The sequence below is a fragment of the Salvelinus fontinalis genome, chromosome 26, assembly GCF_029448725.1.
Source record: "Salvelinus fontinalis isolate EN_2023a chromosome 26, ASM2944872v1, whole genome shotgun sequence".
NCBI classification, from domain to species: Eukaryota; Metazoa; Chordata; class Actinopteri; order Salmoniformes; family Salmonidae; genus Salvelinus; species Salvelinus fontinalis.
Window position 1 is genome coordinate 7713524 of NC_074690.1, and position 21968 is coordinate 7735491.

The following is a 21968-nucleotide window of genomic DNA, read 5'->3' on the forward strand; positions in this document are numbered from 1 at the left end:
GTATATAGCCTCATTACTAACCGGTGCTCCCGCACATTGATGCTTTACCGGTACCCCCCTGTATATAGTCTCATTACTAACCGGTGCCCCCTCACATTGACTCTCTACCGGTAACCCCCTGTATATAACCTCATTACTAACCGGTGTCCCCACACATTGACTCTGTACCGGTAACCCCCTGTATATAGTCTCATTACTAACCGGTGCCCCCTCACATTGACTCTGTACCGGTAACCCCCTGTATATAGTCTCATTACTAACCGGTGCCCTCACACATGGACTCTGTACCCCCTGTATATAGTCTCATTACTAACCAGTGCCCTCACACATTGACTCTGTACCCCCTGTATATAGTCTCATTACTAACCGGTGCCCTCACACATGGACTCTGTACCCCCTGTATATAGTCTCATTACTAACCGGTGCCCTCACACATGGACTCTGTACCCCCTGTATATAGCCTCATTACAAACCGGTGCCCCCACACATTGACTCTGTACCGGTACCCCCTGTATATAGTCTCATTACTAACCGGTGTCCCCACACATGGACTCTGTACCCCCTGTATATAGTCTCATTACTAACCGGTGCCCCCACACATGGACTCTGTACCCCCTGTATATAGTCTCATTACTAACCGATGCCCCCACACATTGACTCTGTACCGGTACCCCCTGTATATAGTCTCATTACTAACCGGTGCCCCCACACATTGACTCTGTACCCCCTGTATATAGTCTCATTACTAACCGGTGCCCCCACACATGGACTCTGTACCCCCTGTATATAGTCTCATTACTAACCGGTGTCCCCGCACATTGACTCTGTACCCCCTGTATATAGTCTCATTACTAACCGGTGCCCCCACACATGGACTCTGTACCCCCTGTATATAGTCTCATTACTAACCGGTGCTCCCGCACATTGATGCTGTACCGGTATCAACCTGTATATAGTCTCACTATTGTTATTTTGCTGCTGCTCTTTAATTACTTGTTACTTTTATTTCTTATTCTTACCCGTATGCTTTTAAACTTTTAAACTTAAACTCCCCGTACCTCTGATACCTCCTTTTTCCCACCTCCCACACATGCGGTGACCTCACCCATTGTGACCAGCATGTCCAGAGATACAACCTCTCTTATCATCACCCAGTGCCTGGGCTTGCCTCTGCTGTACCCGTGCCCCACCATACCCCTGTCTGCACATTATGCCCAGAATCTATTCTACCACGCCCATAAATCTGCTCCTTTTATTCCTTGTCCCCAACGCTCTAGGCGACCAGTTTTGGTAGCCTTTAGCCGCACCCTCATCCTACTACTCCTCTGTTCCTCAGGTGATGTGGAGGTAAACCCAGGCCCTGCATGTCCCCAGTCACCCTCATTTGTTGACTTCTGTGATCGAAAAAGCCTTGGCCTTATGCATGTCAACATCAGAAGCCTCCTCCCTAAGTTTGCCTTACTCACCGCTTTAGCACACTCTGCCAACCCTGATGTCCTTGCCGTTTCCGAATCCTGGCTTAGGAAGGCCACCAAAAATTCTGAGATTTCCATACCCAACTATAACACTTTCCGTCAAGATAGAACTGCCAAAGGGGGAGGAGTTGCAATCTACTGCAGAGATAGCCTGCAAAGTTCTGTCATACTTTCCAGGTCTATGCCCAAACAGTTCGAACTTATAATTTTAAAAATTAATCTCTCCAGAAATAAGTCTCTCACTGTTGCCGCCTGCTACCAACCCCCCTCAGCTCCCAGCTGTGCCCTGGACACCATCTGTGAATTGATCGCCCCCCATCTAGCTTCAGAGTTTGTTCTGTTAGGTGACCTAAACTGGGATATGCTTAACACCCCGGCAGTCCTACAGTCTAAGCTAGATGCCCTCAATCTCACACAAATCATCAAGGAACCCACCAGGTACAACCCTAAATCCGTAAACATGGGCACCCTAATAGACATTATCCTGACCAACTTGCCCTCCAAATACACCTCTGCTGTCTTCAATCAAGATCTCAGTGATCACTGCCTCATTGCCTGTATCCGCTACGGGTCCGCGGTCAAACGACCACCCCTCATCACTGTCAAACGCTCCCTAAAACACTTCTGCGAGCAGGCCTTTCTAATCAACCTGGCCCGGGTACCCTGGAAGGATATTGACCTCATCCCGTCAGTTGAGGATGCCTGGTCATTCTGTAAAAGTTACTTCCTCACCATATTAGACAAGCATGCTCCGTTCAAAAAATGCAGAACTAAGAACAGATATAGCCCTTGGTTCACTCCAGACCTGACTGCCCTCGACCAGCACAAAAACATCCTGTGGCGAACTGCAATAGCATCGAAGAGTACCCGCGATATGCAACTGTTCAGGGAAGTCAGGAACCAATACACGCAGTCAGTCAGGAAAGCAAAGGCCAGCTTTTTCAAGCAGAAATTTGCATCCTGTAGCTCTAACTCCAAAAAGTTCTGGGATACTGTAAAGTCCATGGAGAACAAGAGTACCTCCTCCCAGCTGCCCACTGCACTGAGGCTAGGTAACACGGTCACCACCGATAAATCCGTGATAATCGAAAACTTCAACAAGCATTTCTCACCGGCTGGCCATGCCTTCCTCCTGGCGACTCCAACCTTGGCCAACAGCTCCGCCCCCCCCCCCCCCGCTGCTACTCGCCCAAGCCTCCCCAGGTTCTCCTTTACCCAAATTCAGATAGCAGATGTTCTGAAAGAGCTGCAAAACCTGGACCCATACAAATCAGCTGGGCTTGACAATCTGGACCCCCTGTTTCTGAAACTGTCCGCCGTCATTGTCGCACCCCCTATTACCAGCCTGTTCAACTTCTCCTTCGTATTATCTGAGATCCCCAAGGATTGGAAAGCTGCCGCGGTCATCCCCCTCTTCAAAGGGGGAGACACCCTGGACCCAAACTGTTACAGACCTATATCCATCCTGCCCTGCCTATCTAAGGTCTTTGAAAGCCAAGTCAACAAACAGATCACTGACCATCTCGAATCCCACCGTACTTTCTTTCCTGTGCAATCCGGTTTCCGAGCCGGTCACGGGTGCACCTCAGCCACGCTCAAGGTACTAAACGATATCATAACCGCTATCGATAAAAGACAGTACTTTGCAGCCGTCTTCATCGACCTGGCCAAGGCTTTCGACTCACCATATTCTTATCGGCAGACTCAGTAGCCTCGGTTTTTCTAATGACTGCCTTGCCTGGTTCACCAACTACTTTGCAGACAGAGTTCAGTGTGTCAAATCGGAGGGCATGTTGTCCGGTCCTCTGGCAGTCTCTATGGGGGTACCACAGGGTTCAATTCTCAGGCCGACTCTTTTCTCTGTATATATCAATGATGTTGCTCTTGCTGCGGGCGATTCCCTGATCCACCTCTACGCAGACGACACCATTCTGTATACTTCTGGCCCTTCCTTGTAGCAGCAGTATTAGCAGTAGTAGTAATAGCAGCAGTATTAATAGTAGTTGTAGTAGTACTAGTAGTAATAGTAATAGTAGCAGCAGTAGTAGTAATTGTATCCGCAGTAGTAGTAGCAGTATCAATCAATCAATCAAATGCATTTATAAAGCCCTTTTTTTATCAGCCGATGTCACAAAGTGCTGAACAGAAACCCAGCCTTAAACCCTAAACAGCAAGCAATGCAGATGTAGAAGCACAGTACCAGTAGCTACCAGCAGGGTTAGAGTGTCAAGGGTCAGGATCAGGCTTATGGCTGTGTACCTGGCCAGAGCTTTGGCAGCTTTCCTGGCCTGGACGTCTCTCCTGATCAGGATGGTCTCCAGGTTGGTTGGACTGGGAATGAACCCCACCACTCCATCCTCTTTCACCGGACGCCCAAGCCACCAGTCACTATTAAACTTCTGTTCAGACAAGGCAGGGAACTGGATTTATTATTAATAATAATAATAATAATATTAATACATGGGACTTATTTAGCGCTTTTCAACGACCCAAATGTGCTTTACAAGTGTTAAAAACACAGGAGTCAAAACATCAGACTAAACAAGACATGAATAAAGAGAGGGGTGGGCTCAGAGAAGGAGTGTGATGCATCCCCATAACCATCATCATTATTATCATCACCACCACATTATCATCATCATCATCACTATCAGAGAGTTAGGGGTTAGGGGTTACACTCTAACCTCTTTGACGTGTAGAAAGTCTCTGGCCTCGAAGGTGACAGCCTGGCCTGGTACTGGGATGTTGTCGTCGTCTGCCGGTATGTAATAGAAGTTACACCGCACAGCAAACGCCACAGGCTTGTACTGGTAACAGGGAAGACAACAGACTTGTACTGGTAACAGGGAAGACAACAGACTTGTACTGGTAACAGAGAAGACAACAGACTTGCACTGGTAACAGAGAAGACAACAGACTTGTAATGGTAACAGAGAAGACAACAGACTTGTACTGGTAACAGAGAAGACAACAGACTTGTACTGGTAACAGGGAAGACAACAGACGTACTGGTAACAGGGAAGACAACAGACGTACTGGTAACAGGGAAGACAACATACTTGTACTGGTAACAGGGAAGACAACAGACTTGTACTGGTAACAGAGAAGACAACAGACTTGTACTGGTAACAGGGAAGACAACAGACGTACTGGTAACAGAGAAGACAACAGACTTGTACTGGTAACAGAGAAGACAACAGACTTGTACTGGTAACAGGGAAGACAACAGACTTGTACTGGTAACAGGGAAGACAACAGACTTGTACTGGTAACAGGGAAGACAACAGGCTTGTACTGGTAACAGAGAAGACAACAGACGTACTGGTAACAGAGAAGACAACAGACTTGTACTGGTAACAGAGAAGACAACAGACTTGTACTGGTAACAGGGAAGACAACAGACTTGTACTGGTAACAGAGAAGACAACAGACTTGTACTGGTAACAGGGAAGACAACAGACTTGTACTGGTAACAGGGAAGACAACAGACTTGTACTGGTAACAGAGAAGACAACAGACTTGTACTGGTAACAGAGAAGACAACAGACTTGTACTGGTAACAGGGAAGACAACAGACTTGTACTGGTAACAGAGAAGACAACAGACTTGTACTGGTAACAGGGAAGACAACAGACGTACTGGTAACAGAGAAGACAACAGACTTGTACTGGTAACAGAGAAGACAACAGACTTGTACTGGTAACAGGGAAGACAACAGACTTGTACTGGTAACAGGGAAGACAACAGACTTGTACTGGTAACAGGGAAGACAACAGGCTTGTACTGGTAACAGAGAAGACAACAGACGTACTGGTAACAGAGAAGACAACAGACTTGTACTGGTAACAGAGAAGACAACAGACTTGTACTGGTAACAGGGAAGACAACAGACTTGTACTGGTAACAGAGAAGACAACAGACTTGTACTGGTAACAGGGAAGACAACAGACTTGTACTGGTAACAGGGAAGACAACAGACTTGTACTGGTAACAGAGAAGACAACAGACTTGTACTGGTAACAGAGAAGACAACAGACTTGTACTGGTAACAGGGAAGACAACAGACTTGTACTGGTAACAGAGAAGACAACAGACTTGTACTGGTAACAGGGAAGACAACATACGTACTGGTAACAGAGAAGACAACAGACTTGTACTGGTAACAGAGAAGACAACAGACTTGTACTGGTAACAGAGAAGACAACAGACTTGTACTGGTAACAGGGAAGACAACAGACTTGTACTGGTAACAGAGAAGACAACAGACTTGTACTGGTAACAGGGAAGACAACAGACTTGTACTGGTAACAGGGAAGACAACAGACGTACTGGTAACAGGGAAGACAACAGACTTGTACTGGTAACAGGGAAGACAACATACGTACTGGTAACAGAGAAGACAACAGACTTGTACTGGTAACAGGGAAGACAACAGACTTGTACTGGTAACAGGGAAGACAACATACGTACTGGTAACAGAGAAGACAACAGACTTGTACTGGTAACAGAGAAGACAACAGACTTGTACTGGTAACAGAGAAGACAACAGACTTGTACTGGTAACAGGGAAGACAACAGACTTGTACTGGTAACAGGGAAGACAACAGACTTGTACTGGTAACAGGGAAGACAACAGACTTGTACTGGTAACAGAGAAGACAACAGACTTGTACTGGTAACAGAGAAGACAACAGACTTGTACTGGTAACAGGGAAGACAACAGACTTGTACTGGTAACAGAGAAGACAACAGACTTGTACTGGTAACAGGGAAGACAACAGACGTACTGGTAACAGAGAAGACAACAGACTTGTACTGGTAACAGAGAAGACAACAGACTTGTACTGGTAACAGGGAAGACAACAGACTTGTACTGGTAACAGGGAAGACAACAGACTTGTACTGGTAACAGGGAAGACAACAGGCTTGTACTGGTAACAGAGAAGACAACAGACGTACTGGTAACAGAGAAGACAACAGACTTGTACTGGTAACAGAGAAGACAACAGACTTGTACTGGTAACAGGGAAGACAACAGACTTGTACTGGTAACAGAGAAGACAACAGACTTGTACTGGTAACAGGGAAGACAACAGACTTGTACTGGTAACAGGGAAGACAACAGACTTGTACTGGTAACAGAGAAGACAACAGACTTGTACTGGTAACAGAGAAGACAACAGACTTGTACTGGTAACAGGGAAGACAACAGACTTGTACTGGTAACAGAGAAGACAACAGACTTGTACTGGTAACAGGGAAGACAACATACGTACTGGTAACAGAGAAGACAACAGACTTGTACTGGTAACAGAGAAGACAACAGACTTGTACTGGTAACAGAGAAGACAACAGACTTGTACTGGTAACAGGGAAGACAACAGACTTGTACTGGTAACAGAGAAGACAACAGACTTGTACTGGTAGCAGGGAAGACAACAGACTTGTACTGGTAACAGGGAAGACAACAGACGTACTGGTAACAGGGAAGACAACAGACTTGTACTGGTAACAGGGAAGACAACATACGTACTGGTAACAGAGAAGACAACAGACTTGTACTGGTAACAGGGAAGACAACAGACTTGTACTGGTAACAGGGAAGACAACATACGTACTGGTAACAGAGAAGACAACAGACTTGTACTGGTAACAGAGAAGACAACAGACTTGTACTGGTAACAGAGAAGACAACAGACTTGTACTGGTAACAGGGAAGACAACAGACTTGTACTGGTAACAGGGAAGACAACAGACTTGTACTGGTAACAGAGAAGACAACAGACTTGTACTGGTAACAGAGAAGACAACAGACTTGTACTGGTAACAGGGAAGACAACAGACTTGTACTGGTAACAGGGAAGACAACAGACTTGTACTGGTAACATAGAGAAGACAACAGACTTGTACTGGTTAAACAGGGAAGACAACAGACTTGTACTGGTAACAGGGAAGACAACAGACTTGTACTGGTAACAGGGAAGACAACAGACGTACTGGTAACAGAGAAGACAACAGACTTGTACTGGTAACAGAGAAGACAACAGACTTGTACTGGTAACAGGGAAGACAACAGACTTGTACTGGTAACAGGGAAGACAACAGACTTGTACTGGTAACAGGGAAGACAACAGACTTGTACTGGTAACAGGGAAGACAACAGACTTGTACTGGTAACAGGGAAGACAACAGACTTGTACTGGTAACAGGGAAGACAACAGACTTGTACTGGTAACAGGGAAGACAACAGACTTGTACTGGTAACAGGGAAGACAACAGACTTGTACTGGTAACAGGGAAGACAACAGACTTGTACTGGTAACAGGGAAGACAACAGACTTGTACTGGTAACAGGGAAGACAACAGACTTGTCCTGGTAACAGAGAAGACAACAGACGTACTGGTAACAGGGAAGACAACAGACGTACTGGTAACAGGGAAGACAACATACTTGTACTGGTAACAGGGAAGACAACAGACTTGTACTGGTAACAGGGAAGACAACAGACTTGTACTGGTAACAGAGAAGACAACAGACTTGTACTGGTTAAACAGAGAAGACAACAGACTTGTACTGGTAACAGAGAAGACAACAGACTTGTACTGGTAACAGAGAAGACAACAGACTTGTACTGGTAACAGGGAAGACAACAGACTTGTACTGGTTAAACAGAGAAGACAACAGACTTGTACTGGTAACAGAGAAGACAACAGACTTGTACTGGTAACAGAGAAGACAACAGACTTGTACTGGTAACAGGGAAGACAACAGACTTGTACTGGTTAAACAGGGAAGACAACAGACTTGTACTGGTAACAGGGAAGACAACAGACTTGTACTGGTAACAGAGAAGACAACAGACTTGTACTGGTAACAGAGAAGACAACAGACTTGTACTGGTAACAGGGAAGACAACAGACTTGTACTGGTAACAGGGAAGACAACAGGCTTGTACTGGTAACAGAGAAGACAACAGACGTACTGGTAACAGAGAAGACAACAGACTTGTACTGGTAACAGAGAAGACAACAGACTTGTACTGGTAACAGGGAAGACAACAGACTTGTACTGGTAACAGAGAAGACAACAGACTTGTACTGGTAACAGGGAAGACAACAGACTTGTACTGGTAACAGGGAAGACAACAGACTTGTACTGGTAACAGAGAAGACAACAGACTTGTACTGGTAACAGAGAAGACAACATACTTGTACTGGTAACAGGGAAGACAACAGACTTGTACTGGTAACAGAGAAGACAACAGACTTGTACTGGTAACAGGGAAGACAACAGACGTACTGGTAACAGAGAAGACAACAGACTTGTACTGGTAACAGAGAAGACAACAGACTTGTACTGGTAACAGGGAAGACAACAGACTTGTACTGGTAACAGGGAAGACAACAGACTTGTACTGGTAACAGGGAAGACAACAGGCTTGTACTGGTAACAGAGAAGACAACAGACGTACTGGTAACAGAGAAGACAACAGACTTGTACTGGTAACAGAGAAGACAACAGACTTGTACTGGTAACAGGGAAGACAACAGACTTGTACTGGTAACAGAGAAGACAACAGACTTGTACTGGTAACAGGGAAGACAACAGACTTGTACTGGTAACAGGGAAGACAACAGACTTGTACTGGTAACAGAGAAGACAACAGACTTGTACTGGTAACAGAGAAGACAACAGACTTGTACTGGTAACAGGGAAGACAACAGACTTGTACTGGTAACAGAGAAGACAACAGACTTGTACTGGTAACAGGGAAGACAACATACGTACTGGTAACAGAGAAGACAACAGACTTGTACTGGTAACAGAGAAGACAACAGACTTGTACTGGTAACAAAGAAGACAACAGACTTGTACTGGTAACAGGGAAGACAACAGACTTGTACTGGTAACAGAGAAGACAACAGACTTGTACTGGTAACAGGGAAGACAACAGACTTGTACTGGTAACAGGGAAGACAACAGACGTACTGGTAACAGGGAAGACAACAGACTTGTACTGGTAACAGGGAAGACAACATACGTACTGGTAACAGAGAAGACAACAGACTTGTACTGGTAACAGGGAAGACAACAGACTTGTACTGGTAACAGGGAAGACAACATACGTACTGGTAACAGAGAAGACAACAGACTTGTACTGGTAACAGAGAAGACAACAGACTTGTACTGGTAACAGAGAAGACAACAGACTTGTACTGGTAACAGGGAAGACAACAGACTTGTACTGGTAACAGGGAAGACAACAGACTTGTACTGGTAACAGAGAAGACAACAGACTTGTACTGGTAACAGAGAAGACAACAGACTTGTACTGGTAACAGGGAAGACAACAGACTTGTACTGGTAACAGGGAAGACAACAGACTTGTACTGGTAACATAGAGAAGACAACAGACTTGTACTGGTTAAACAGGGAAGACAACAGACTTGTACTGGTAACAGGGAAGACAACAGACTTGTACTGGTAACAGGGAAGACAACAGACGTACTGGTAACAGAGAAGACAACAGACTTGTACTGGTAACAGAGAAGACAACAGACTTGTACTGGTAACAGGGAAGACAACAGACTTGTACTGGTAACAGGGAAGACAACAGACTTGTACTGGTAACAGGGAAGACAACAGACTTGTACTGGTAACAGGGAAGACAACAGACTTGTACTGGTAACAGGGAAGACAACAGACTTGTACTGGTAACAGGGAAGACAACAGACTTGTACTGGTAACAGGGAAGACAACAGACTTGTACTGGTAACAGGGAAGACAACAGACTTGTACTGGTAACAGGGAAGACAACAGACTTGTACTGGTAACAGGGAAGACAACATACTTGTACTGGTAACAGGGAAGACAACAGACTTGTACTGGTAACAGGGAAGACAACAGACTTGTACTGGTAACAGAGAAGACAACAGACTTGTACTGGTTAAACAGAGAAGACAACAGACTTGTACTGGTAACAGAGAAGACAACAGACTTGTACTGGTAACAGAGAAGACAACAGACTTGTACTGGTAACAGGGAAGACAACAGACTTGTACTGGTCAAACAGAGAAGACAACAGACTTGTACTGGTAACAGAGAAGACAACAGACTTGTACTGGTAACAGAGAAGACAACAGACTTGTACTGGTAACAGGGAAGACAACAGACTTGTACTGGTTAAACAGGGAAGACAACAGACTTGTACTGGTAACAGGGAAGACAACAGACTTGTACTGGTAACAGAGAAGACAACAGACTTGTACTGGTAACAGAGAAGACAACAGACGTACTGGTAACAGGGAAGACAACAGACGTACTGGTAACAGAGAAGCCAACAGACTTGTACTGGTAACAGGGAAGACAACAGACTTGTACTGGTTAAACAGAGAAGACAACAGACTTGTACTGGTAACAGGGAAGACAACAGACTTGTACTGGTAACAGAGAAGACAACAGACTTGTACTGGTAACAGGGAAGACAACAGACGTACTGGTAACAGAGAAGACAACAGACTTGTACTGGTAACAGGGAAGACAACAGACTTGTACTGGTAACAGAGAAGACAACAGACTTGTACTGGTAACAGGGAAGACAACAGACTTGTACTGGTAACAGGGAAGACAACATACGTACTGGTAACAGAGAAGACAACAGACGTACTGGTAACAGAGAAGACAACAGACTTGTACTGGTAACAGAGAAGACAACAGACGTACTGGTAACAGAGAAGACAACAGACTTGTACTGGTAACAGGGAAGACAACAGACTTGTACTGGTAACAGGGAAGACAACAGACTTGTACTGGTAACAGGGAAGACAACATACGTACTGGTAACAGAGAAGACAACAGACGTACTGGTAACAGGGAAGACAACAGACTTGTACTGGTAACAGAGAAGACAACAGACTTGTACTGGTAACAGAGAAGACAACAGACTTGTACTGGTAACAGAGAAGACAACAGACTTGTACTGGTAACAGAGAAGACAACAGACGTGTACTGGTAACAGGGAAGACAACAGACTTGTACTGGTAACAGGGAAGACAACAGACTTGTACTGGTAACAGGGAAGACAACAGACTTGTACTGGTAACAGGGAAGACAACAGACTTGTACTGGTAACAGGGAAGACAACAGACTTGTACTGGTAACAGGGAAGACAACAGACTTGTACTGGTAACAGGGAAGACAACAGACTTGTACTGGTAACAGGGAAGACAACAGACTTGTACTGGTAACAGAGAAGACAACAGACGTACTGGTAACAGAGAAGACAACAGACTTGTACTGGTAACATAGAAGACAACAGACGTACTGGTAACAGAGAAGACAACAGACTTGTACTGGTAACAGAGAAGACAGACTTGTACTGGTAACAGAGAAGACAACAGACTTGTACTGGTAACAGGGAAGACAACAGACTTGTACTGGTAACAGGGAAGACAGACTTGTACTGGTAACAGAGAAGACAACAGACTTGTACTGGTAACAGGGAAGACAACAGACTTGTACTGGTAACAGAGAAGACAACAGACTTGTACTGGTAACAGGGAAGACAACAGACTTGTACTGGTAACAGAGAAGACAACAGACTTGTACTGGTAACAGAGAAGACAACAGACTTGTACTGGTAACAGGGAAGACAACAGGCTTGTACTGGTAACAGAGAAGACAACAGACGTACTGGTAACAGGGAAGACAACAGACGTACTGGTAACAGAGAAGACAACAGACTTGTACTGGTAACAGGGAAGACAACAGACTTGTACTGGTAACAGGGAAGACAACAGACTTGTACTGGTAACAGGGAAGACAACAGACTTGTACTGGTAACAGAGAAGACAACAGACTTGTACTGGTAACAGGGAAGACAACAGACGTACTGGTAACAGAGAAGACAACAGACGTACTGGTAACAGGGAAGACAACAGACTTGTACTGGTAACAGAGAGAAGAGAGAACATGGGGAGGCAGCCTGGTCTCTGAGTAGACGTAACATAATCAAATGTAAATCAGGTATATTCAAATGAGTATGATATGTTACGTTTGATCTGGTTACATATACCTTTATTAATAAAAAAAGGAAAGAATGGTGGTTGGTCGGATTGGATGGGTGGGGTGGATGCTGGGGTGGAGTGGATGGGTGGGGTGGATGGGTGGATGAGTGGGGTGGATGGGTGGGGTGTATGGGTGGATGGGGTGGATGGGTGGGGTGGATGGGTGGAGTGGATGGGTGGGTGGGGTGGGTGGGGTGGATGGGTGGGGTGGATGGGTCGGGTGGATGGGTGGGGTGGATGGGTGTGGTGGATGGGTGGGGTGGATGGATGGGTGGGTGGGTGGGGTGGATGGCTGGGGTGGATGGGTGGGTGGGTGGGGTGGATGGCTGGGGTGGATGGGTGGGTGGGTGGGGTGGATGGCTGGGGTGGATGGGTGGGTGGGTGGGGTGGATGGCTGGGGTGGATGGGTGGGTGGGTGGGGTGGATGGCTGGGGTGGATGGGTGGGGTGGGTGGGTGGGGTGGATGGGTGGGGTGGATGGGGTGGATGGGTGGGGTGGGTGGGGTGGGTGGGTGGGGTGGATGGCTGGGGTGGATGGGTGGGGTGGATGGCTGGGGTGGGTGGGGTGGGGTGGATGGCTGGGGTGGATGGGTGGGGTGGATGGCTTGGGTGGGGTGGATGGCTTGGGTGGTTGGGGTGGATGGGTGGGGTGGATGGGGTGGATGGGTGGGGTGGATGGGTGGGGTGGATGGGTGGGGTGGATGGGGGGGTGGATGGGGTGGGTGGGGGGGGTGGGTGGGTGGGGTGGATGGGGGGGGTGGATGGGTGGTGGGGTGGATGGGGTGGTGGGGTGGATGGGGGGGGTGGATGGGTGTGGTGGATGGGTGTGGTGGATGGGTGGGGGGGTGGGTGGATGGGTGGGGGGGTGGGTGGGTGGGGTGGGTGGGTGGGGTGGATGGGGGGTGGATGGGTGGGGTGGATGGGTGGGGTGGATGGGGTGGGTGGGGGGGTGGATGGGGGGGGTGGATGGGTGGGGTGGATGGGTGTGGTGGATGGGTGGGGGGGTGGGTGGATGGGTGGGGGGGTGGGTGGGTGGGGTGGGTGGGTGGGGTGGATGGGGGGTGGATGGGTGGGGTGGATGGGTGGGGTGGATGGGGTGGGTGGGGGGGTGGATGGGGGGGGTGGATGGGTGGGGTGTATGGGTGTGGTGGATGGGTGGGTGGGTGGGTGGGTGGGTGGGTGGGGTGGATGGGTGGGGTGGATGGGTTTGGTGGATGGGGGGGTGGATGGGTGTGGTGGATGGGTGGGGTGGATGGGTGGGGTGGATGGCTGGGGTGGATGGGTGGGGTGGGTGGGTGGGGTGGATGGGTGGGGTGGATGGCTGGGGTGGATGGGTAGGGTGGATGGGTGGGGTGGATGGGTGGGGTGGATGGGTGGGGTGGATGGGTAGGGTGGGTGGGTGGGTGGGTGGGGTGGATGGGTGGGTGGGTGGGGTGGGTGGGGTGGATGGGTGGGGTGGATGGGTGGGGTGGGTGGGGTGGATGGGTGGGGTGGATGGGTGAGTGGGTGGGTGGGGTGGGTGGGTGGGTGGGGTGGATGGGTGGGGTGGATGGCTGGGGTGGATGGGTGGGTGGGGTGGGTGGGTGGGTGGGTGGGATGGGTGGGTGGCTGGGGTGGATGGGTGGGGTGGATTGCTTGGGTGGGTGGGTGGGTGGGGTGGATGGGTGGGGTGGATGGGGTGGATGGGTGGGGTGGATGGGTGGGGTGGATGGGGGGGGTGGATGGGTGGGGTGGATGGGTGGGGTGGATGGGGTGGGTGGGTGGGTGGATGGGGGGGTGGATGGGTGGGGTGGATGGGTGTGGTGGATGGGTGGGGTGGATGGGGTGGGTGGGGGGGTGGGGGGGTGGGTGGGTGGGGTGGATGGGGGGGGTGGATGGGTGGGGTGTACGGGTGGGGTGGATGGGGTGGGTGGGGGGGTGGATGGGGGGGTGGATGGGTGGGGTGTATGGGTGTGGTGGATGGGTGGGTGGGTGGGGTGGATGGCTGGGGTGGATGGGTGGGGTGGGTGGGGTGGGTGGGTGGGGTGGATGGGTGGGGTGGATGGGTTTGGTGGATGGGGGGGTGGATGGGTGTGGTGGATGGGTGTGGTGGATGGGTGGGGTGGTCGGGGTGGGTGGGTGGAGTGGATGGGTGGGGTGGATGGGTTTGGTGGATGGGGGGGTGGATGGGTGTGGTGGATGGGTGGGGTGGATGGGTGGGGTGGATGGGTGGGGTGGATGGGTCGATGGCTGGGGTGGATAGGTGGGGTGGATGGGTGGGTGGGTGGGGTGGATGGCTGGGGTGGATGGCTGGGCGAATAAGGTGAACACATCTAGCAACCCACTCATCATGGGAAACTTTAGCATTTTAGCTAATTTAGCTAATAACTGTTCAACTAGTTACACATTTTTGGCTACTTTCCAAGTACTTAGCATGTTAGCTAACCCTTCCCCTAACACTGACCTTTAACTTGTTAGCTAACCCTTCCCATAACACTGACCTTTAACCTTTTAGCTAACCCTTCCCCTAACACTGACCTTTAACCTTTTAGCTGACCCTTCCCCTAACACTGACCTTTAACCTTTTAGCTAACCCTTCCCCTAACACTGACCTTTAACCTTTTAGCTAACCCTTCCCCTAACACTGACCTTTAACCTTTTAGCTAACCCCTCCCCTAACACTGACCTTTAACCTTTTAGCTAACCCTTCCTCTAACACTGACCTTTAACCTGTTAGCTAACCATTCCCCTAACACTGACCTTTAACCTGTTAGCTAACCCTTCCCCTAACACTGATCTTTAACCTTTTAGCTAACCCTTCCCCTAACACTGACCTTTAACCTTTTAGCTAACCCTTCCCCTAACCTTAACCCTTTAACCTTTTAGCTAACCCTTCCCCTAACCCTTTAACCTGTTAGCTAACCCTTCCCCTAACACTGACCTTTAACCTTTTAGCTAACCCTTCCCCTAACCTTAACCCTTTAACCTTTTAGCTAACCCTTCCCCTAACCCTTTAACCTGTTAGCTAACCCTTCCCCTAACACTGACCTTTAACCTTTTAGCTAACCCTTCCCCTAACCTTAAATTGGGGCCAGAATACAGAATAATATGAAATGCTCTGAGACCAAGTAAGGAAGGAGATAGAAACAATGGCTGGAGGTAGTTAGATTGGGGCCTACCTTGGCCTTCTCCTTTTAGCTAACCTTTCCCCTAACACTGACCTTAAACCTTTTAGCTAACCCTTCCCCTAACCTTAAATTGGGGCCTACCTTGGCTGGAGGTAGTTAGATTGGGGCCTACCTTGGCTGGAGGTAGTTAGATTGGGGCCTACCTTGGCCTTCTCCTTTTAGCTAACCCTTCCCCTAACCTTAAATTGGGGTCTACCTTGGCCTTCTCCTGTTAGCTAACCCTTCCCCTAACCTTAGATTGGGGCCTACCTTGGCCTTCTCCTTTTAGCTAACCCTTCCCCTAACCTTAACCCTTTAACCTGTTAGCTAACCCTTCCCCTAACCTTAGATTGGGGCCTACCTTGGCTGGAGGTAGTTAGATTGGGGCCTACCTTGGCTGGAGGTAGTTAGATTGGGGCCTACCTTGGCTGGAGGTAGTTAGATTGGGGCCTACCTTGGCTGGAGGTAGTTAGATTGGGGCCTACCTTGGCTGGAGGTAGTTAGATTGGGGCCTACCTTGGCCTTCTCCAACTGGACCTGGGCATTCCTCTCCTCATGACCATCTAGGTCCCTCAGGGTCTGGAGAAAAAAGGGAGTCAGAGTTAGACTTGGGATGCTTTAGTTTGTAATGTTGGTGTAATGGAGAATTGGACTTGGGCAGCCTTAGTTTGTAATGATGATGTAGAATTAGACTTGGGCCCACTTAGTTTGTGTTTATTATGTGATGTAGTATTAGACATGGGCTGCTGTAGTTTGTAATGATGATGCAGAATTAGACTTGGGCCCCCTTAGTTTGTGTTGATTATGTGATGTAGTATTAGACATGGGCTGCTGTAGTTTGTAATGATGATGCAGAATTAGACTTGGGCCCCCTTAGTGTGTGTTGATTATGTGATGTAGTATTAGACATGGGCTGCTGTAGTTTGTAATGATGATGCAGAATTAGACTTGGGCCCCCTTAGTTTGTGTTGATTATGTGACGTAGTATTAGACTTGGGATGCTGTAGTTTGTAATGTTGGTGTAATGGAGAATTGGACTTGGGCAGCCTTAGCTTGTAATGATGATGTAGAATTAGACCGGTTTAGTTTGTAATGATGACTTAGAATTAGACTTGGGCAACATTATCTTGTAATGATGATGTGATGTAGAATTAGACTTGATCTGCTTCTGTTTGTAATGATGATTTAGATTTAGACTTGATCTGCTTCTGTTTGTAATGGTGATTTAGAATTAGACATCGGCCACTTTAGTTTGTAATGATGACGTGAAATAAGACTTGGGCTGCTGTAGTCTGTAATGATGATTTAGAATTAGACTTGGGCCGCTTTAGTTTGTCATGATGAAGTGGAATAAGACTTGGGCCGCTTTAGTTTGTCATAATGAAGTGGAATAAGACTTGGGCCGCTTTAGTTTGTCATGATGAAGTGGAATAAGACTTGGTCCGCTTTAGTTTGTAATGATGAAGTGGAATAAGACTTGGGCCGCTTTAGTTTGTAATGATGATTTAGAATTAGACTGGTCCTTTTTTAGTTTGTAATGATGATGTGATTTATATTGTGGATAAAGAGTTTCCTGTCTAACAGAACTCAGAGGGTGTTTTTTAATGGAAGCCTTTCCAACATAATCCAGGAAGAATCAGGAATTCCCCAAGGCAGCTGTCTAGGCCCATTACTTTTTTCAAACTTTACTATCTGGCTTTGAGTAAAGTTTCTATGTATGCGGATGAATCAACACAATACACGTCAGCTACTACAGCGACTGAAATGACTGGTACACTTAACAAAGGGCTGCAGTTAGTTTCAGAGTGGGCGGCAAGGAATAATTTAGCCCTAAATATTTCTAAAACTAAAAGCATTATATTTGGGACAAATCATTCACTTAACCCTAAACCTCTACTAAATCTTGTAATAAATAATGTGGATATTGAGCAAGTTGAAATGACAAAACTGCTTGGAGTAACCCTGGACTGTAAACTGTCATGGTCAAAATATATTGATACAACAGTAGCTAAAATGGGGAGAAGTCTGTCCATAATAAAGCTCTGCTCTGCCTTTTTTAACAGCGCTGTTAACAAGGCAGGTCCTACAGGTCCTAGTTTTGTAGCACCTGGACTACTGTTCAGTTGTGTGGTCAGGTGCCACAAAAAAGGACTTAGGAAAGTTGTAATTGCCTCAGAACAGGGCAGCACTGCTGGCCCTTGGATGTACACAGAGAGCTAATATTAATAATATGCATGTCAATCTCTCTTGTCTCAAAGTGGAGGAGAGATTGACTTCATCACTGCTTGTATGTGTGAGAGGTATTGACATGTTGAATGCACCAAGCTGTCTGAACTGCTGGCGCACAGCTTGGACACCCATGCATACCCCACAAGACATGCCACCAGAGGTCTCTTCACAGTCCCCCAGTCCAGAACAGACTATGGGAGGAGCACAGTACTACATAGAGCCATGACTACATGGAACTCTATTCCACATCAGGTAATTGATGCAGCAGAAGAATCAGATTTAAAAAACAGATAAAAATACATCTTATGGAACAGCGAGGACTGTGAAGTAACACAATCATAAGCACAGACACATGCATGCCCACACAATAACATGCACACTATACACACATGTACACATGGAATTTGCACTGTAGATATGTGGTAGTGGTAGAGTATTTGCCTGAAGACACATAATGTGGCGTGAAATTTGTGAATGTATCATGTTATTAAAATTGTATGAACTGCCTTCATTTTGCTGGACCCCAGGAAGAGTTAGTTCACCCTTTATTTCACCTTTATTTAACCAGGTAGGCCAGTTGAGAACACGTTCTCATTTACAATTGCGACCTGGCCAAGATAAAGCAAAGCAGTTCGACACATACTACAACACAGAGTTACACATGGAGTAAAACAAACATACAGTCAATAATACAGTGAAAAATAAGTCTATATACAATGTGAGCAAGTGAGGTGAGATAAGGGAGGTGAAGGCAAACAAAATATACATATATATAAATAAATAAAAATATAAAAAAAGGCCATGGTGGCGAAGTAAATACAATATAGCAAGTAAAAAAACACTGGAATGGTTGGTTTGCAGTGGAAGAAAGTGCAAAGTAGAGATAGAAATAATGGGGTGCAAAGGAGCAAAAATAAATAAATGAATACAGTAGGTAAAGAGGTAGTTGTTTGGGCTAAATTATAGATGGGCTATGTACAGGTGCAGTAATCTATGAGCTGCTCTGACAGCTGGTGCTTAAAGCTAGTGAGGGAGATAAGTGTTTCCAGTTTCAGAGATTTTTGTAGTTCGTTCCAGTCATTGGCAGCAGAGAACTGGAAGGAGAAGCGGCCAAAGGAAGAATTGGTTTTGGGGGTGACCAGAGAGATATACCTGCTGGAGCGCGTGCTACAGGTAGGTGCTGCTATGGTGACCAGCGAGCTGAGATAAGGGGGGACTTTACCTAGCAGGGTCTTGTAGATGACCTGGAGCCAGTGGGTTTGGCGACGAGTATGAAGTGAGGGCCAGCCAACGAGAGTGTACAGGTCGCAGTGGTGGGTAGTGTATGGGGCTTTGGTGACAAAACGGATGGCACTGTGATAGACTGCATCCAATTGATTGAGTAGGGTTTTGGAGGCTATTTTGTAAATGACATCACCGAAGTCGAGGATTGGTAGGATGGTCAGTTTTACAAGGGTATGTTTGGCAGCATGAGTGAAGGATGCTTTGTTGCGAAAGAGGAAGCCAATTCTAGATTTAACTTTGGATTGGAGATGTTTGATGTGAGTCTGGAAGGAGAGTTTACAGTCTAACCAGACACCTAGGTATTTGTAGTTGTCCACATATTCTAAGTCAGAGCCGTCCAGAGTAGTGATGTTGGACAGGCGGGCAGGTGCAGGCAGCGATCGGTTGAAGAGCATGCATTTAGTTTTACTTGTATTTAAGAGCAGTTGGAGGCCACGGAAGGAGAGTTGTATGGCATTGAAGCTCGCCTGGAGAGTTGTTAACACAGTGTCAAAAGAAGGGCCAGAAGTATACAGAATAGTGTCGTCTGCGTAGAGGTGGATCAGAGACTCACCAGCAGCAAGAGCGACATCATTGATGTATACAGAGAAGAGAGTCGGTCCAAGAATTGAACCCTGTGGCACCCCCATAGAGACTGCCAGAGGCCCGGACAACAGACCCTCCGATTTGACACACTGAACTCGATCAGAGAAGTAGTTGGTGAACCAGGCGAGGCAATCATTAGAGAAACCAAGGCTGTCAAGTCTGCCAATGAGGATGTAGTGATTGACAGAGTCAAAAGCCTTGGCCAGGTCAATGAATACGGCTGCACAGTATTGTTTCCTATCGATGGCGGTTAAGATATCGTTTATGACCTTGAGCGTGGCTAAGGTGCACCCATGACCAGCTCTGAAACCAGATTGCATAGCGGAGAAGGTATGGTGGGATTCGAGATGGTCGGTAATCTGTTTGTTGACTTGGCTTTCGAAGACCTTAGAAAGGCAGGGTAGGATAGATATAGGTCTGTAGCTGTTTGGGTCTAGAGTGTCCCCCCCTTTGAAGAGGGGGATAACCGCAGCTGCTTTCCAATCTTTGGGGATCTCAGACGACACGAAAGAGAGGTTGAAAAGGCTAGTAATAGGGGTGGCAACAATTTCAGCAGATAGTTTTAGAAAGAAAGGGTCCAGATTATCTAGCCCGGCTGATTTGTAAGGGTCCAGATTTTGCAGCTCTTTCAGAACATCAGCTGACTGGATTTGGGACCCCAGGGAGAGTAATGGGGATCCAAAATAAAAACAAATACAAATGTAGAATTTAACTTGGGCCTCTTGAGTTTGTAATCAGGATGTAGAATTAGATTTGGGCCTCTTTAGTTTGGAATGATGATGTGATGTAGAATTAGACTTGGGACGTTTTAGTTTATAATGATAATGTTGAATTAGATTGGGCCACTTTAGTTAGTAATGACGATGTGCTATGGAATGGACTTTAGATTGTAATGGAGTTAAAGTTAGGCTGCTTTACTGTACAGCGATTCTGTGATGTCACTGGGTTATTGCCTGGATTCAATACGATCTCGCTTGTGGACAATGCAGGTTTTAAAGGCAATGTTACCTCTTGATGACACTGCAGGTTTTAAAGGCAATGTTACCTCTTGATGACACTGCAGGTTTTAAAGGCAATGTTACCTCTTGATGACACTGCAGGTTTAAAGGCAATGCTACCTCTTGATGACACTGCAGGTTTTAAAGGCAATGTTAGCTTGTTCACATTCAAGGTAAACTCTGCAGATTATGACTTAATTGTAAATTAATTTTAATTGTCAAACGTTGTATAACACAATCTAATGCAGTCCTGATTGAATGCCAGAACATGTTTTGAGGCAGTGGGCAGGTTTGCTATCTTCCATTTAGAATAGATAGTTGTCAATCTGTTCAAATTCACTTTTTCATCAGAGCTAAATGTTAATCCGACCGTTACAATTGTTCTCGTTATTGTTGCCTCTCTCGCTCCACTGTTATAACTGTTCTTCACTTCCCTGTCTTTCCTTTCTTCTGCTAGAATGTTCTAGATACCTTGCTCCATTTCTGCTAGAAAGAGGAGTCATCTCTGTCTAAAGCCCAGTCAACCCGACCCGCTAAGAGAATTGCCCTATTCAGGTTAATAGAATCAGCCTGCAATAGAACATTGTAGACTGGCCTGTAGACTGGCCTGTAGACTGGCCTGTGGACTGTAATACGACACTGTAGACTGGCCTGTAGACTGTAATACAACACAGTAGACTGGCCTGTAGACACAACACTGTAGACTGGCCTGTAGACACAACACTGTAGACTGGACGGAAGACACAACACTGTAGACTGGCCTGTAGACACAACACAGTAGACTGGCCTGTAGACACAACACTGTAGACTGGCCTGTAGACTGGCCTGTAGACACAACACTGTAGACTGGCCTGTAGACAATAATACAACACAGTAGACTGGCCTGTAGACTGGCCTGTAGACTGTAATACAACACTGTAGACTGGCCTGTAGACACAACACTGTAGACTGGCCTGTAGACACAACACTGTAGACTGGACTGTAGACACAACACTGTAGACTGGCCTGTAGACTGTAATACCACACTGTAGACTGGCCTGTAGACACAACACTGTAGACTGGCCTGTAGACACAACACTGTAGACTGGCCTGTAGACACAACACTGTAGACTGGCCTGTAGACACAACACTGTAGACTGGCCTGTAGACACAACACTGTAGACTGGCCTGTAGACACAACACTGT

The 21968-nt window shown here is 46.9% G+C and overlaps 1 protein-coding gene across 1 annotated transcript in view; it reads right to left on the reverse strand.

Moving 5' to 3' along the window:
- cacnb2b (calcium channel, voltage-dependent, beta 2b) overlaps positions 1-21968 on the reverse strand; it is a 148159-nt gene that overhangs the window by 104481 nt on the left and 21710 nt on the right. The window contains exons 2-4 of the mRNA XM_055884262.1: positions 16204-16266; positions 4160-4282; positions 3735-3874 (exon numbers count right to left, since the gene is read on the reverse strand). Coding sequence (XP_055740237.1) covers positions 3735-3874; positions 4160-4282; positions 16204-16266 — 326 coding nt within the window. The remainder of the gene's footprint in view (positions 1-3734; positions 3875-4159; positions 4283-16203; positions 16267-21968) is intronic.